Source organism: Coffea arabica, chromosome 5e, assembly GCF_036785885.1.
Source record: "Coffea arabica cultivar ET-39 chromosome 5e, Coffea Arabica ET-39 HiFi, whole genome shotgun sequence".
Taxonomy (NCBI): domain Eukaryota; kingdom Viridiplantae; phylum Streptophyta; class Magnoliopsida; order Gentianales; family Rubiaceae; genus Coffea; species Coffea arabica.
Window position 1 is genome coordinate 41,070,691 of NC_092318.1, and position 19,495 is coordinate 41,090,185.

A 19,495-nucleotide genomic window follows, 5' to 3' on the forward strand; every position below is an offset into this window, starting at 1 on the left:
GATTAGTTGGTATTAGTGTAGTGTAGTGAAAATTCTTGTTAATATTTTGAATTGGATTTTTATTTATTTTTGTGATATAATTATTACATTGTCTCTATTCTTCAATTTTTATAGTGTATGCACCGAGCTTTACAAGTAGTAGTACCTTTTGATCCTGAAATTGAAAGGACACTACGTAGACAAAAAAGGCGTACACCACAACAAAAAGAAGAAGAGATTAGGCAACCAATAGAGGGAATTGCAATAGAGCTACCGTTTGAAGAAGAGATGGCAGAAAATGAAGCAAATAGGCGAGCTCTAAGGGATTTCGCTCTACCGGGAACTCAAGGATCCCAAACAAGTATAGCGCGGCCGACGGTAAACGCTAACAACTTTGAGATTAAGCCATCACTTATCCAAATGGTTCAACAATCTCAATTTGGAGGTAATGCCGTAGAGAATCCTAATGCACACTTAGCCACATTCTTGGAAATATGTGATACAATTAAAATGAATGGAATTAGTGATGATGCTATAAGGCTAAGGTTGTTTCCATTTTCATTGAGAGATAAAGCTAAAATTTGGCTACACTCTCATGCGCCTAACACTTTCACCACTTGGGATGATTTATCTAGGGCATTTTTGAATAAATATTTTCCACCGGGTAAAACGGCTAAGCTTAGAATGGATATCACTAGTTTTAGCCAATTGGATGGTGAATCGTTGTATGAAACTTGGGAACGGTTTAGAGAGTTGCTTCGGAGATGTCCACATCATGGACTTCCCGATTGGCTAATCGTACAAACTTTCTACAATGGTTTATCTTTCTCTACTAAAACTACCATCGATGCAGCCGCAGGTGGAGCTTTAATGGGTAAATCACCCCAAGAAGCTCAAAGTTTAATAGAAGAAATGGCCGCAAACAACTACCAATGGGCCAATGAGAGAGGTAATCCGAGACGCCACGCAGATATGATTGAAATGGACACTCTTAACATGTTGGGTGCCCAAATGAACAATGTGGTGAAGTTACTCAATAGGCAAGCCGGAGTTGGTTCAAGTTCATCTAATGCACATGTGGCGTGTTGTTCCGTATGTGGAGGTGAACATGATACTAATGATTGTGTTGATTTTGAGCAGGTACAATTTGTTAACAACTATAATCGAAATGCTCAAAATAATCCCTACTCAAACACTTACAATCCGGGGTGGAGAAATCATCCAAACTTTGTATGGAAAGATCAAAGCAATCAACATAGGCCAACCAATCCGCCGGGATTCCAACCTAGGCAACCACAAGCGGAAACTAAACTAGGTTGGGAGATCGCAGTGGAAAAGCTTGCCAAAGTTACTTCGGATAGGTTTGAGCGAGTAGAAGGAAGATTGGACCAACTTACTACAATGTATCGGAATGTTGAGGTCCAAATTGGCCAAATTGCTGGTTCTCTCAATAACAGAAATCAAGGAGAATTGCCTAGTAAGACGGAGGTGAATCCTAAGGAGCATGTCAAAGACCATTACTCTTCGTAGTGGTAAACAGTTAGAAGATCCTCCAGTGGTTGAAAGTGAGAAAAATGAGAGGGAAAAACAAGAAGAAAAGGAGAGGAACCAAGAGGCAAGTTTGGAGGAAGATAGTCGGGAGAAACCAAGAGAAGATCAACCATCATCTTCCACTACCATCCCAATACCTCCGGCGGTTCCATTTCCTCAAAGACTCAAGCCAAATAAGATTGATAAAGAATTTGAAAAGTTTGTTAAAATTTTCAAACAATTGCACATAAATATCCCTTTTGCCGATGCTATTTTGCAGATTCCTTCATATGCCAAGTTTCTCAAAGAGATCATGACGCGAAAGAGGAAATTGGAGGATTGCGAAACAATAGCATTAACAGAGGAGTGCAGTGCCATCATACAAAACAAACTACCACTAAAATTGAAGGATCCGAGAAGCTTTTCTATACCTTGCACTATTGGTAACATCGACTTTTCTAAAGCATTATATGACCTTGGTTCTAGTGTATCATTAATTCCTTTAACGGTAGCAAGACAATTAGGTTTGCATGAGCTTAAATGCACTAATCTTACCTTGCAACTAGCGGATAGGTCTATTAGATATCCATTGGGAGTATTGGAGAATGTATTGATTAAGGTTCAAAAATTTATCATTCCCGTGGATTTTGTGGTCTTAGATATGGAAGAAGATATATCTATGCCCATTATACTTGGTAGACCATTTCTAGCAACTGCAGGTACTATTATTGATGTCAAAAATGGCAAACTTAAATTTCAAATAGGTGAAGAAGAGGTAGAGTTCAATTAATGAAATGGAAAAATACCCTTCTTTTACCGATCATGCTTGTTCTATTGGCACAATTGATAAACTAACCCAAGAGTTGAGCCGAGTAAATTTTGACTTCGACCCTCTTGAGCTTTGTTTATTGAGTTTAGGCATGCAAGAGGGAGATTGTGAAGCAATTGAAGAAGTGGCCAAGTATTTGGATTTTCAAGCACCCTATAATAGGGGTAATGCCTATGAAAGTCTTGGCCAAGGAAAAGGACTACCACCACCTTCGGAGATTGAACCTCCAAAATTAGAGCTCAAGCCACTTCCAACTCATCTAAGGTACGAGTTTCTTGGAGAAAACAATACTTTACCGGTCATTGTTAGTGCTTACCTAGATGAAAAGCAATGTGCAAAGTAGCTAAGAGTTCTAAGAAGGCATAAAAAAGTAATTGGATGGACAATTTCGGATATTAAGGGTATAAGTCCTTCTATATGTATGCACCGCATTCTATTGGAGGACAATTACAAACCGGTGGTGGAAATGCAAAGAAGACTCAATCCAAATATGAAGGAGGTGGTAAGAAATGAGATTCTTAAATGGCTTGACGCAGGTATAATCTTTCCTATCTCTGATAGTGTTTGGATTAGTCCCGTTCATGTTGTACCAAAAAAGGGTGGAATCACTATAATAATGAGCAAAAGTGATGAGATGATTCCATCTCGGCTTGTGGTAGGGTGGAGAGTGTGTATTGATTATCGCAAGTTAAATGCGGTTACAAGAAAAGACCACTTTCCTTTACCCTTTCTTGATCAATTATTGGAGCGAATAGCTGGTTATGAATTTTATTGTTTTCTTGATGGTTTTTCAGGATATAACCAAATAGCTATAGCCCCGGAGGATCAAGAGAAGACCACTTTTACTTGTCCTTATGGCACCTTTGCCTTTAAAAGGATGCCATTTAGCCTGTGCAACGCCCCTGCTACCTTTCAACGTTGCATGATGGCCATATTTTCTGATTATATAGAGAAAATTATGGAGATATTTATGGATGATTTTTCGGTTTATGGCTCATCTTTTGACCATTGTCTTCATAATTTAGAATTGATTTTGCAGAGATGCGAGGAGACAAATCTTGTGCTAAATTGGCAGAAATGCCATTTTATGATGCAAGAAGGAATCGTTTTAGGGCACAAGATTTCCTCTAAGGGAATTGAGGTGGATAAGGCAAAAATTGAAGTCATAGAACGAATGCCTCCTCCAAACAATGTCAAGGGGATAAGAAGCTTTCTAGGACACGCAGGCTTTTATAGACGCTTTATTAAGAATTTTTCTAAAATAGCAAAGCCATTGTGTGAATTATTATGTAAAGATACCCCTTTTCAATTTAATGATAATTGTGTTGTTGCTTTTGAAAGGTTGAAGAATGAACTGATTTCAGCACCCATTATAACTTCACCGGTGTGGTCACTACCATTTGAATTGATGTGTGACGCAAGTGACTATGCGGTTGGAGCAGTTTTAGGGCAAAGGAAAGGAGGAAGGTTGCACGTCATTTACTATGCAAGCAAATTACTCAATGAGGCACAACTCAATTATGCAACCACTAAAAAGGAGCTATTGGCGGTGATATTTGCTTTAGATAAATTTAGATCCTATTTGGTAGGATCTAAAGTTATCATTTATACGGACCATTCGGCTCTCAAATATTTGCTACATAAGAAAGACGCGAAACCACGACTAATTGGGTGGATTCTTTTGTTGCAGGAATTTGATATGGAGATAAAGGACAAAAAGGGATCGGAGAACCTCGTGGCGGATCATCTATCACGATTGGAATATATCCCGATCAATGATCAAGTTCCCATTCAAGAGAATTTTCCGGATGAATTTGTCCTAGCCATTGTCAATTCTCCATGGTATGCAGATTTTGCCAATTATTTGGTAAGTGGAGTAATACCAAAGGGTTTTAATTATCATCAAAAGAAAAAATTCTTACATGATGTGAAAAGTTATTTTTGGGAGGAACCATTGCTTTATAGACATTGTGCTGATGGTATGGTGCGTAGATGTATTCCCGAAGATGAGGTACGTAATGTTTTATATCATTGTCATAACCTAAAAACGGGTGGTCATTTTAGCACTTCAAAGACCGTGGTAAAAGTATGGCAATCAGGGTTTTATTGGCCAACTATGTACCAAGATGCTAGGGAATATGTTAAAAGTTGTGATGCATGCCAAAGAACCGGAAATATCTCAAGAAAAAATGAAATGCCCCTTACTACTTTCTTAGAAGTTGAATTATTTGATGTATGGGGGATGGATTTTATGGGACCATTTCCTAGTTCTTTTAATAATAAGTACATCTTGGTGGCAGTGGACTATGTTTCTAAATGGGTGGAGCGACCAATGACTCTAAGGTTGTACTTCGATTCCTTAATAAGAATATTTTTAATAGGTTTGGTATTCCTAAGGCCATAGTAAGCGATGAAGGGAAGCACTTTTGTAATAAGCAAATTGACTCTCTATTGCTTAAGTATGGTTGTAGGCACAAGACATCACTACCATACCACCCGCAAGCAAATGGACAAGCTGAGTTAGCCAATCGAGAGATCAAACTCATATCGGAGAAAACAGTGAATAAATCAAGGAAGGATTGGGCGAGACGTCTTGATGATGCATTATGGGCGTATCGAACGGCATTTAAGACACTTTTGGGGATGTCGCCGTATCGATTAGTCTTTGGAAAAGCTTGTCATTTGCCTGTAGAGGTGGAACACAAAGCATATTGGGCAATTAAAGCAATTAACATAGATTTATGTCTTGCAGGTGGAAGGAGACTACTTGAACTGAGCGAACTTGAAGAACACCGGCTACATGCTTACGATAATGCAAGAATTTATAAGGAGAAAGTGAAATATTGGCATGATAAGCATCTCGTTCCCAAACAATTTGAGGTGGGACAAAAAGTGTTATTATACAACTCACGTCTTAGGTTGTTTCCCGGGAAACTCAAGTCAAGATGGTCGGGACCTTTTGAAGTCACTCAAGTGTTTCCTTATGGAGCCGTTGAAGTAGTTAATGCGAGAAATGAACGATTCAAGGTCAACGGTCAACGATTAAAACCCTACTTGGCAGGTGAAATCGTTCCTAAGGGACTCATATGTCCTTTGGGTGACTCTTCTTCAACTTAAAGATCCTACCCTTTTGAGTCGAGCCAACGACTATAAACAAAAGCGCTTGTTGGGAGGCAACCCAATATTAATACTATAGTTGTGTTATTGTTCATGTGTTTCTTGCATTTTGGTTTGATAAGGTTTTCTGATTATATGTATTTCATATGCTTGTAGGGGGCTACCGGAGTTTGAACGCTTATCTTGGAGGTGCATGGGGAGAACGAGAGTTGAAAAGGGAGTTTTAAGTGTGTTTACTGCTTTTTTAGCATTTGATCGTTCTTACTATTAGTTTAAAAGCAGTATTTTTATGATTTGAAAGTGAGAGTCGGTGTTAATCAGTATATATATGTTTATGTGCTCATTTGAAGTGTGTTTAAGGGTTAATAAGAGCATTTTTCATGTTAAAGTGCAATTATGACCCAACAACTTGACATCTCGATTTGTGATCTAGATGTTTTTGATTCAATTTTGAGAGGTGGAATAGTTGTTTAGAACATATTACACTTGCGTGTGAAGAAAAAAGCTGAAAACTTTTCATTTAAAAGTGTAATTCAGAAATTGTAGAAAAGGTTGTCAGAATTGGAAAAAATTGCAGTTTCTGCAATTGTTGCAGAAACGAGAGGATCCGAGCTCGGATCGTTTAAACCCGAGAGCTCAGATAAACTTCTGTACAACCTGATCCGAGCTTCAATCGATCCGAGGCCTGATCTATAAGATCCGAGCTCGGATCGGTTCGGGCATATAGCAGAACCGAAGCCTCGGCTCTGCAATTCTTCACTTTTTCTCCTTCGTCTTCATCGAAACCCTAGCCCGTCTCCTCCAATCTCCCATTTCATCCATTAATCTTCCAATCTTTCACCATTAAAACATCCCTAAGCCTCTTGGGGTCTTAAGCCCTCACCAATTTCGCATCAAAAACATCATTTTGGGGGCCTTTGATTGTCAAAACGGGGAAGAGGGCCGAACTGAACTTCGTCCATTTGGGGTCGAGTTTAGGCTTGTTTCTCTTTACATTTGGCATCCTTACCATCTTCTAGCATTGCTCTACACACTTGAGGTAACATTTCTTCACTTTCTTTGATATTTTGCAATTTCCAATTTTCAATTTTCATAGTTATTTATATATTTTGGGAAATGCACATATGTTGAAATTTCTTGTTGTATTTGTGCTACATTGTGCTAAGAAATGTCATTAAGCCTATTTTGATGTTTGGTAATGAGACATTTGTGGTTACTATGAAATTTTTTTTTATTTTTATTTTTCTCTCAATTAATAGGCTAATGCACACTGTAACTTTTTGCCTGTAATTTTTTGCTCTCGTTGAATACTTTGGACTTGTTTAAGAGAGTAAAAATTATTTTTATGCCAATTAAAGGATAACATATGACCTTTAGCACAAATTGGTATGAAAGTCTTGGAATGAATTGCTAAGAATGAGTATTGTCAGAATGGGTGAATCGTTGAAATTGAGGATGCTATTGTTGGAATTTCAACTCTCAAGTGATGGGGGCAGTGATTGGATTCTTATTCCTACCATGTGATGAGATTTAGCAAATATAAATGCATTATAATGGTAGGAATTGTGCTTGAGTAATTGCTATGTGGAATATTCTCTTGAATTTGATATTTCTTGGCAGGGAGTTTAGCCCTTTTTCAAGGGTAAACTCTGCCGAAATTTTTTCAAATGAGTTTTCACAATTTGTTTCATTCATGTTCTCGAAGTGCCAAAGGTGTTGTTTGTTTAACATGTGAACTAATTTTTCACATTAATATAGGCACAATGGTTCGAACACGAAGAGCCATTATCCGAACGCCTACTCCTTCACCAAGCCCTGAAGCAACACCTTCAGTGGAGGAGGAATCTTCTTCCCCTGAGCAACAACCTCGATCACGACGCAAACAGGCGTCTACAAGTCGCGAGGAAGCCCCTCCAGAGTATGATATCACTCGATTCACATCCCTCGAAAATCAAGAGTGGTATGATGCTGGATTGCTTAAGGAGATTATCATCGAGAAACACTTGGCGCCTGAGGTGGACGCTCACTACAAGGTGTCGGCGGCATTTGCTCGACTTGGATGGGAGAACATTCTGCAGTTGCCTCGCCATTACTATCCAAATTTGGTGAGGGAGTTTTATGCAAATGTGGAGGATAAGCCTGGACATAGCGCTAATAAGATTGTTTCTTGGGTCCGTGGGAAGCGCATCGTCATAAACAGGGAAACAATCGGCAAGTTTATAAGGGTCAAAAATGAAGGAACGGATGTGAAATTGACGAAGGAATTTAAGGCGCGTGACCCGTGGCTAGTCGAGGAAGCTGTGGCTCGCCTTAAGGGGCAATATAGAGATCGAGGACATTCCGGGAAGAAGATAGTACATGCCGACTCGTTTGAAACTTGATACCACTTAATTTTTTATCTATTTGCTCACAATGTGGTTCCTAAGAAAAGTGGTAAAAGAGAGCTGCAGAATAGTGACCTCTATTTCCTCGGCAAGATGATACATGGAGTGGGCGCACAACTGACCGGCATTCCATTGTCGAGCGTCATTATAAGTTATATGCGCACCACAGCTAGGATGCGACCCGGGGATTCTTGCTTCGGATTTCCTCGACTCCTGTCCTTGTTGTTTGAGAAGCTCCAAGTCAATGTGAGTACCGACAAGGCACTGACCACCAAGTCCATTGATGAAGTGACGATCACATTGCTGAGGTCATTGGCCATCCTTACCGACTTCGGAGCTTCTTTACTTCAAGAACGCGCTGCTGGGGAAGCTTCTACGTCCACTCACCCTCCGACTCATCCTCAATCCCGACCGGAAGCTCAAGAGACCGAAGCACAGCCGACTCAACCGCCTCCACCACCTCCCTCTAGGTCTCGGTGGCAAGAGGTCCTCAATGCCATATGCTGTATGGAGACACGAGTTATGGAGAGGATTGACCAACAAGAACAAGTTATCACGGAGAAGTTGGAGAGGCATGATCGGCGACTTAGTGCTTTAGAGGACCATTTTCAAATCCGCCGTTCTCCAATACCAACTCAGACTCCCATACCTGGCGAAGGTCAAGCTGCATCTATTCCTGAGCCAAGAGGTGACGTTGAGCAAGAAGCTCGTGCAGAAATTGGAGGAGAAGAAGCTTCGGAACTTGGCGGCCCCTCAGCTTAATTTGCTTTATTTTCGTTTTATTTCGTTTTCACATTTCTGTTGTTTTAGATTATCTTTTGTTGCCTTTTAGTTTAGTATTTTATTTAGTTAAGTCTTTTGAACTATCTCACTCCCCTTTTGTTATGAACTTCCCCCTTCCTACAGTCTAAATAGATTTTGGGATGTTCGTGATGTTCGAGATGTTCGTATCGACTGCTGGATCTCTCTTTCCATTGATTAGGGGAGTATTGTTGCTTTACCCTTCTTTCACATTGAGGACACTGTGATTATTAAGTGTGGGGGAGGGTTTGTGCTTAAGAACTCTTTATTTTTGTTGAGAAATGCTGGAAATGAATGCTGGAAATATAGATTATGATTGAATTTTTGTTGAATTGTGGGTTGTTGGCAGGGAGTTTCGTCTATTTATAGGGGAAACTCTGTCAAAATTTTTTCAAAATCTTTTCCAAATTTGCACTATGGCCCAAGCAATGGCGATGATTGTCAAATTTCCCTAATGGTTGAACAAATTCAAATATGCTTTTGAAGAATTCATTTCTTTCTTGACTTGTGATTAAGTATTATATGATTCTGATAAGTGCACTTTAGGAAGTATATTTAATAAAGTGGGGACAATTATGCTTCTATTGCTATCTTTAATGAATTTTCTCCCCTCACTTTGATTTACAAATAGGTGATTGATATAGTTTAATGGGTAATGTTTTCCATTTCATGATAAAAGAGGGTTATATATATATATATATGATAAAAAAAAAGTAGAAAGAAAAGAAAGAGAAATAAAGTTGCACCGACTACTTAAGTACTGAGTAATCGGGAAGTTTCATCTAAAAATATTGATTTTCGCGTAAAAAGGTACTTGGGGTAGAAAGGTGTTGTGACTTGGATATGTAAGTGTGGAGTAACCGGGGGTTTTCACCTAAAAGTGTCGATCTTCGCGTAAAAAGACATTTGCAATGTTCAAGTGTTAGTATTTAGCATATATTTATGATACCCTCCTGTAGCAAAATTTTGAGAAAACAAATTGGATATAAGGGAGAGTATTACCATGTGACTATATGGGTCGGTTATTTGTGAAGATAAGTTCGGGAGAGAGAATGATTTGAAGGAGGTTAAATTTATGTATAATTGTTTCCCCTTTATTGAGTATTATGAGTATTGAAGGCATTTTGAAGAATTGCATCGTGATTAATAGCCAAGTTGTGAGAAGTGAATTTGAGGAAGCATATTTTCTATTTGGCACTTGAATTGTTGTTTGAGTGGTTTCTTGCATTGCTCGAGGACAAGCGATGATTCAAGTGTGGGGGAGTTTGATAAGTGAATATTTTGTCTATATTTTTGTATAGTTTTGCACGAGTTTTTGTCATGTTTTTAAAGGATTATAGTTGTACTTAAGCTCTTTTTGGTGCAAATTACTTCAAGTGTTGTTTAGTGATCGAAACGTGCAAAATGAGTAGATTAATGCATAAACATATGATATTTTGTAGGTTATCAGATCATGAAACACTTACATATTATCAAGAAGAGGTAAGATGCTAGTTGGAGGACAATGGATAAGTGAAACAAGGAGTAAAGATTGAGCGAAAGAGAGAAGAGTTTGAAGATGGAAACAGGGGAGATGGATCCGAGCTCGGATCCTCTCTCATCCCATATGATCCGAGCCCTCGGTTAAACTTCTGGAGAAGTAAATCCGAGGGCCAGAGGATCCGAGCTCGGATCCTATTTTTACCCCTCGGATCTGGGCCTCAGATCTTTCTCTCTCCTCTGCAACTTGCAGAATAACTTGTGTTCATTTCACACTTACTTTTTGACTCATGTTTCGCACAAAATTTCGGCTGGAAGCTGGCAAACCTTTTGTACACTTGAAGAAGCAAGATGTGATGATTTCAAGGAAAGGCAAATTTGGAAGAAAAAGGAAGAAAAAATGACATTATTAGTTAAACAAGGGTTGTAACAAGAGGTAAATCTATTCATTTGTGTTGTTTATGCCATAAGTGGAATCTACATCCCTAGACTCAAGTGTTTAGTGAATTGTCTCCATTTGTTATCTTGCAATTGTTTAGTTAAGACTTGTAGGAAGTAGTAGTTATAGATTCTCTTGCATTAATTATTAGTTAGTCTAAATAATAGAGTAAGTTAAGGACCTAGTACTTGTTTAAGTTGCTCCTCGTGGGATCGACCCGATACATGCCCTAAACTACTAATTTGACCTGTATACTTGCAGTCAAACGGGTATTAATCGGAATTAAACTTGCACTTATATCAAAAACCCGTCAGATATCCTAATAACCAATATTTCCTACATTGACAGTGTATACACTATCAGCGTTGGATGAATGACAACTATGCAAAATTTGAGTTTGAAATTCAACTTTTGGGCTTGAAAAACTTTCTGTGGACAGCTGAGGAAAAGATTCAGGTGTCTCAACATGAACAATGTAAGTCTCTAAATTGGCAGAGATTGCCAAAAAATGTAGTCATCGGACCACCTAGCTCAACTTGGTCTCAAATCAAGCTCATCATCTGCAAGATAAGGACTTAAGTCAACCACATTGAAAGTAGCGTGTATACCATACTCACCTGGTAGGTCCAACTTGTAAGCATTATCATTGATGTGCTCCACTATTTGGAAAGGTCCATCACCTCTAGGCAAGAGTTTATTGCATCGTCATACCGGGAACCTTTCTTTGTGCATGTGAATCCACACCCAATCACCTGGCTCAAAAATCATCTTGCGACGACCCTTGTTAGAATAAATTGAAATTCCTTTTCTTAATATTATCTCTTACCTTTTGGTGCAAAGCATGCACTTGTTCAGCTCGTTTCAAACCATCCATATTAACTCTCTCAAACATAGGTAAAGGAGATAAGTCTAGAGGTGTGAGAGGGTTAAAACCATAAACAACTTTAAATGGTAAGTATTTTGTGGTGCTATGGACTGTGCGGCTATAAGCAAATTCAACATGTGGCAAACAATCTTCCCATGATTTAAGATTCCTTTGAATGATAGCATGCAACAAAGTAGAGAGTGTCCTATTAACCATTTCAGTTTGACCATCAGTTTGAGGGTGACGAGACGTAGAAAACAAGAGTTTAGTTCGTAACTTACTCCATAAAGATTTCCAAAAATAACTAAGGAATTTGACATCTCTATCACTAATAATGGTACAAGGCATTCCATGCAATCTAACAATTTCCCTAATGAACAAATCAGCTACATGCTTAAAATTGTCAGTTTTATGACATGGAATGAAATGTGCCATCTTAAAGAAATGGTTAATAACCACATAAACAGAATCATATCCATACCTAGTCCTAGGTAACCCAAGTACAAAGTCCATAGAAAAATCAACCCATGAAATACTAGGAATAAGTAATGGAAAGGGGTGGAAGGGTTTAAAAAAAAAAAGCATTAAAAAATTTTAAAACTTTGTTCAACATTGAAACCTTATGCCTAATCTTCGATTTTTAAATATATTTCCATAATATTGAGTTTGGTATTTTTCTTTCAAAATAGAAGCTTGTTGAAATAAATTTCTCACACAAGGAGGGCTAGCATCCCTCCCCTATTTACAGGGTTTTACTTTGAAAAAAAAAAGAATATGGTTTTGAATGAAATCATAAAATGAGGGAGGAATATCTCCTAGATTAGATCAAGATTGAAAAGAATGCATAAATAATAAACAACTTGTATATAATCATGATTTGGCTTTGACCATTATAGTCATTGTGCTTTTAACCAACATATAACTTATGCCAGCCATAATGGATTATATATATTAGTTGAGCCGAGGAGGCCTAGGCACAGTATTTATTTAAAGTTGATATTTCAAGAATTAGAGGATTTGAGTTTAATTGTCCTTCACCTTTTCAACTTCTTAAAATCCCGCACCTTTACTTCTAAAGAAAATTTTAAAAAATATGTTGGTTAAAATAGTGCTAGTATGTTTTCATTTAATATTGAACTATGAAATATGAATTGAATGTATATACTTGTGGTAAATAGCTTGCTTGTAGACAAATTTCTGCTTTCTAATAAAACCTATACTAACCCAAGCCCATCGCTCACTTACATATAGATGCATTAGCATTTTATAATTTAGTATTCATGCCATTATAGAGATACAAATATTAGAAAATCAATATTATAAATTTGAAGGCCTTGAATTGTGTCAAATACCAAGTAAACATTTATGCATGCCTATTACACATTTAAGAAATATATAAGGAAATTAAAACAGAATTAGGGTAAAAACTATAGAGTTTGGGGTTTAAAGATAAAATAGGAAGAATAAGGGTTGAAGGTGAATTTGATTTCCTTGCTAAAGATCATGATGTGCAGTCTGTATTATCAAAATGGGTCACTGAAGGTTCAAAGTCGGACGAATTCCCAAGCCTTGGGTGCAACACTACAATTACTGGTGGAAAGTGAGAATTGGAAATTTGTGGGTGCATAATGAAATTAGCCTTTAATTTTCTTCCCAAGTGTGGACTTGTTTGTGATAAGCATAGATTGGGATCAAGAATTTTATTATAAATCAATTGACCACGATGGTTTTATTTCTTCACATATTTTTTGAGGGGAATGCCCCTAATCTTCAATCTTTTTAATAAAAGGTTTCCAACCAACATTTCTTTGACTTGATGTTTAAACATCGTAGGAAGTACCTTTTTATGCTATTATGGTACCGACATAGCTTAATTTTGTTATTAGATGTATAATTTCCACATCATAGGAGGTAGTTTATTATGCTATTTGATAGGTCATAATTTGTTGCTAAATTTATAATTATTCTTCCCTTGATTTTAGCTAAATATTGTTTTAACTGTCGGATTCTACTTATATTTGGTTAATGGTGCTAATTGTAGAAAAAGGAGAAAAACGTGACAAAAGGGGCAATTTTCCAATTAATTTGATGGTGGCACGTTCGGAACCGGTTTCCAAGTCCGAATCAAATTCAAGGCAATATTAGAGGAAGATTTTGAAGATTTTAATTTTCATTATTAGTCTTAGTATTGGATTAGGAAACTTGGAATATTATTTTTAGTAGTTTCCTTTTTATATTTTGGGGAACATATCTTATTATTAGTAGTTGAGGTTAAGTAGGAAACAAAGAATAAAAAAGCCAGATTCCCGCGTGATTAAGAGTTGGCCAGCAACAAATTTGAGGTGGTGATTGGCTGCATGTCTTGGTTTTGCTTTGATAGTATCACATTGGGAATTTTCTCAACAATGAAGAACTAAATCTCCGTTTTCTAGTCAAAGGCCAAAAATTTATGAGATCAAATTATTTTTTATTTCTTTTATTTATTGGTATTCGTACATTTCTTGATTTAATTTCTTATGCTTGTTATGTTATTTGAATGTCAAGGGCCCGATATTCGAATTAACCTAATAATCTACTGCCAGATTAATTTATTGAACCCTTAATTGTTTAATTGATTAATATCAGTGGCGACTAGTGTGATTGGTTTCATGTTAGGGAAACGTATGATCTAATTTAACAAACCCTTGTAGCGTGTTTGTTGGTTAGGGTTGGACTTTTCTAATTCTTAATGCAATCGAGGAATTAAATCCTACGATCGTACCTAACGTTATTTCTTGGTTAGAGAAATAGTTAACGGTTGTACCTTGACTATTAAAAAAGTAAAGAAAGGTTGGTTGTTTATCGCGTGTATGACAACTATAACTAATTGAGCAATGAGTAATTAAATTATCTATACATCGATAATCAGTTGAATTGACCGTATCTGAAAAGTTGCACATTTGGTTAGAGTCGTTTTGGTTATTGATTAATTGTTGTTTATTTCTATTAGTTGGTTAAGTAGTTATTTTATATTTTCCAAAAACCCCCCATGCTCTGAACTCTAGAAGAAACGAATTATCCTCAATCCCTGTGGATTCGACCCCACTTGTCACTGTCTACTAGTTAGTAATTTTGTCAATTAGTCAATTCTGGTATATCGGATTAAGCAAACTCTTCGGAGTCAGGGCGAATCAAGTAACCCATTGCACATCTAGAGTCCCTATTCCAGTGCTTGGAATCGATTGTTGACTGCTTTTAGTGGTAGTTAGATTTTTATTATTGCACAGACTCGACAACCTATCACTATTATTAGGGGGAAAACCCCACGCAACGCGTGGGAGTTTAGTGCCTATAATTAAAGATAGTTAATAATTATTATTTGGCATTTTCTAGTATAAGAATTGAAGTATGATAATTTTATTATGTGATATTAAATTAAAAAAATCATAAGTTACATTTTGAGTTAAAAAAATATAATATGCAATAAAACATAATTATAAGATACGATCAACTACTTTGCATCTAACCTAGTATAATAAAAGACCTATTTATATCTGCTCATGCACTTTAGGGATATTAAAATTTGTTATTTAGTTTGAATTTGATCTCGCTATGAGGGCAATCCACCACATTATCTTATTATATAAGCGAGATTTGAACAATTAGCATACTTGAAGAAATCATTGCTAGTAGAATTTCGGTTCTTGCAAGCCAAATTCTTGAATTTATATTGATTCTAAGGACATATATCATCACGAGGCCTTCACATTGAGCAAGCAATTAATTATAATTTATTGTATGATTTAGGACATATAACAAAGTACTAAAGCATCTTAATCCACTCAATTTAAGAAAAATAATTAAAAGTAATGAGGTACATGCTTTAGATTTGTAGCCAAATAACTTTAAGTAGATAGTTAAACATATTGGCAAATCAGATGAAGTGAAAAATTGTCTAAATGGAATAGTCAATAAAGTAGCAAACGATTTAAAAATTATCCTAACTAATAGTTAAAACAACAAAAGAAGTAGATGTAATCTATAAATGGGAAAATTTATGATGATAAACTTATTTTAAACCATAAATAACAATTAACAAATGTGGTCTCTTCCTTATCAAGCTTGTCTAACATGGACAATTGAATTAAAATACTAAAAAATTATTGCACATACAACTTGCAATATTACAGATTTTTTACAAAAAAAAAAGTAAATTGATTAAAGAAAACATATCTATTGAAAAAGGTGTTGCAAAATAGGGAAGAAGAGTAGCTAATGTAACAACATCTGAATTAACATCTATGATAACGGCCAAGAAACCAAACTTCTCTACTAATTGACATTAATTGTGTCTTAACATCTATATATCATAACTTTGCAAATAACTGATGAGAAAGATTTTAGGAAATTAAAAGACTTAGATGTTAATACAATTAAATGATTAGAAGGGTTTTTATGTAATTCCACTAAAACACAAGCTGAATTCAGTTATACCCAATGTTTAATCGGATATCAAACAATGTCACATATCAAACTTACCCCTAGTTTTAAATGTTTAAAAGGACATCCAATAATGACAACAAAACTAAATTAGTTATAATGACTCATATTCAATACTCTAATTGCACTTTAAACACTCTCATATTTTCAAAAAAACCCCACCCTTGCGGTTGAAATTCAAGCCCTAAACTCATTCTTATATAGTATAAGGATATTACCCACATAGCTTAATTTTGTTATTAGATGTATAATAGCACTTGTTATGTCCAGATAGTAGCATGGTCGCACACCTCTCTCCGGTGGCTTTGCAATGTACATTTTTATAAATAAAAAAGTAATTCTGTAAATTTTTTTTTTTTTTTTTTTGGTTTTGTTTTTGACATGAGACCTATATGACATAGAAAAGGTAGTTAAGAGAATAAAAATGTGGTTGAAAAATATGGAGGGGGAATGTAGCGGAGAAGAGGCTAATCCGGCAACAAGCATTTATCACATCAACAAACTTTCCGAGCCAAAATCTACTACACTCATCATAACACAATCTACAACCATTCTAGGCCCCTCATGACTTTTGAAAAGCTTTCCATAAGACCCACCACTTACTAAAAGCAAAAACCAACGTGACTAGAAGAAAGAAACCGGAAGGTAGCAGATTATTAGTCTTATCACTTCTGCCATTCACCAAGCGAATAAAAATGGAGGGCGCAAGTGAGATAAATCTAAATGAAGAAATCGTTATGGAGATCCTACTGAGGTTGCCCGTCAAATCATTGATAAAATTCAACTGTGTTTGTAGAGGTTGGCGTGATTTGATCAATAGTCGTCGCTTCATCAATATGCATCTCTGCCTTGCGCAAAGCACGGAGTACATAATCGTCAAGCGTTTAAGAGATGAAGATAACAAAAATGTGTTGTCATTCCATTCTCCAGCTGATGAATCTCTTCTAGCTGCAGCCCCTGAATTGGAGCTGCCTGAACTTGATGAAGCTAATTGGCCCCTGCAGCTAATTGGCCCCTGCAATGGGATAGTTTGCCTCAGGGATTTTCATGAAGGAATACATTTGTGTAATCCAATGATGCGAAAATTTCGAACACTTCCTCAGAGTTCCTTTGGCAGCCCAGGAGGATTCCTCCGACAGACACATGTTGTGGGGTTGGGGTTTGACAGCACTATTGACGACTACAAGGTCGTCAGAATTTTTGAATCCTCCCTTTATGATTTTCGAGCTGAGATATACAACTTGAGTACTGATTCTTGGAGACAAGTGGATGCCATTCTGCCACCAGTTATACTTCGCGATTGTTTCGACCTACTTTTCAACGGATTTTTCCATTGGAGCGCAGGCCCGAAATCTAGCCCGCATATTCTTTCTTTTGATACGGGAGCTGAGGTATTCAAAGAGATCAAGTATCCTAATGGCTGGCTAGGAGAACAAGCAGAACCGGAATCGGTGGGGCACAGTCTTGTTGTTTTAGATGATTCCATGGCGTTGATTTTATTTTCAAGAGGCGGCAAATTGTTAAATAGTGAATTGTATGACAATTCAGAACAGTACATTGAGATATGGGCAATGATGGAATACGGTGTTGAGGAGTCTTGGGTAAAGAAGTTTTTCTTGGGCCCTTTTTCAGGAATCCAGTGCGTATTATCTTTTTGGAACAATGACAAACTCCTTGCAGATTGTTGCAAGCAGTTGGTTTCATTTGGTATCCAAAATGATTCCAAGTTGAAGAAATATGATATTAAAGGATTTTACCTACAACTCGTAATTCTAAAGGAAAGTTTGGTTTCTCTCTATTGAATGTAGTGGCACAAATGCCTATGATAGTTATAGTCTATATTAGGACTTGATTAGATTACATTTTTTAGTTTTTCTCATCTGTATGTCTCGATGTCCCGGCTTTGCAATAATGCAAGTAGCTCTGGTTCATACGTTCTCTAGCATCATTAATACAGGATTTTGGTTTTATGCAATTCGTGTCTTCTTTTGTTCCTATGACATTGGAGAAGAAAGTTTACTCGTGTGATCTTTAAGTGGAATATATATATATATATATATATATATATATATATATATATATATTATCTATTGGAGATTCTTAACTGAAATTGTTGTGACTTGTGACTGAAGTGCAAGGTGGCACTCATTCTTGAGCATAGATCATTAGATGAAAAGAGAACTGAGGCTTAATTGTTGAACAAGGATTAAACTGCAGTATTCTCAAGTAAATAATAGTACTAGTTTAGTTACAAATTTAACTTATTTTTGCATAACAACCTCAAATTGTTAAAAATTCTTGCTGAAAGTTTATCAAAAGTTATAACTATTCAAGTAATTGCTTTTTTGTGTGACAAATGCATATGATGAATGTGACATGTCCCATGCATGTGGCCTGCCTAACCGTGTAGCATGACTTTGAGAGACTCTATAAATTAGTCTCGCATATCTTTACCGAAATCCATCCCTTCCACCTCTAATTGCTCACTTGCAATACTGATAGGGTGTTAATTGTTGGTTATTTTATTGTTAATTTCCCCTTTATCCTTGCCAAATATTGTTTTAATTATTAATATTTACTTATATTTGGTATTGGACTCAATTTCAGGAAGTGAAACAGAAAACTACAAAAAGGAGGTACTTTTTGGAGAATATGGAGACTTCTAAATACTCCACAGGCTTGGCCCACATTGCTAAGAAGGAAGCCCACATTGCTAAGAAGGACCGGATTTCCATTTCCCTTTTTGCTGACTAGGAGTCCTACCAAGAGTAAACGTAATACAAGGAATGGCACTGAACCTTCTTTGGAGGATTTGGACTCTCAATTTTGGTGGGACCAGCAAGATAAGAAGCCTTAGTCATTTGGGCTCTTAAAAGAAACAAACGTACAGAGGATTGGTTTTCCTTATCCGGCGGGACCACGGAGAGAAGTGAAGAAATTTGTTTTAGATTAGGAGACAATTCTTTTCCTTTGGCCGCGGCTTTATCTTTGGGGAATTGGGAGTTTTTCCGTGGTTCTTACTTATCGTGTTCCTCTTATCAATCAATAGTTTTAGTTTAGACAGTTTTTAGCATAGTTTTTAGTTTTCTTTTCTTGGCTCTTTCGCACGGTTGTTCTCCATTAATGGAGGACTAATCTCTTAATTCTAGTCAAGGGGACAACTGAAGACTTGGTTCAACAATTACTGTGAGATCTAATTTATTTTAATTGCTTCCTTAATTTATTGGTATTTATATGTTTCCTGCTTTTAATTTCTATAGCTCGTGTGAGTGATTGAATAGATGCGCAATATTTAATTTTTCACATAGGCTATTTTGCTAAATAGGGATAATTGAATCCGTAATTGTTCATTATCTTTATCTCAGTAGCAACTGGCGTAATTGGGTTTATGTCAGGGGAGCATACGATCTAGTTTAAACAAACCCTCGTAGCGTGTTTGTTAGTTAGGATTGGGCCTTTCTAATTATTAATGCAATTTAGAAATTAAATCCTATGGTCGTACCTAGGGTTGTTTTTGGGTTAGAGAAATAGTTAACGGTCGTACCTTAACTATCGAGAAATTAAGGAAAGGTTGGTTGTTTATCGCGTGCATG

The 19,495-nt window shown here is 36.6% G+C and overlaps 2 protein-coding genes and 1 non-coding gene across 3 annotated transcripts; 2 read left to right on the forward strand and 1 right to left on the reverse strand.

Moving 5' to 3' along the window:
• Positions 1-654: 654 nt before the first annotated feature.
• Positions 655-761, reverse strand: LOC113688694 (small nucleolar RNA R71). Its single transcript, XR_003448058.1, has one exon. It is a non-coding gene; the product is annotated as a small nucleolar RNA R71 (small nucleolar RNA).
• Positions 664-2,681, forward strand: LOC113687358 (uncharacterized). Its single transcript, XM_027204982.1, has 3 exons — positions 664-1,467; positions 1,520-2,228; positions 2,428-2,681. Exons 1-3 carry the CDS (start codon positions 664-666, stop codon positions 2,679-2,681), a joined length of 1,767 nt encoding a protein of 588 aa, XP_027060783.1.
• A 13,916-nt stretch (positions 2,682-16,597) lies between these two features.
• On the forward strand, positions 16,598-18,656 carry LOC113687359 (F-box protein CPR1-like). The gene is made up of 2 exons (XM_027204983.2): positions 16,598-17,503; positions 18,510-18,656. The coding sequence occupies exons 1-2, from the start codon at positions 16,598-16,600 to the stop codon at positions 18,654-18,656; spliced, it is 1,053 nt and encodes a 350-aa protein (XP_027060784.2).
• Positions 18,657-19,495: the final 839 nt, after the last annotated feature.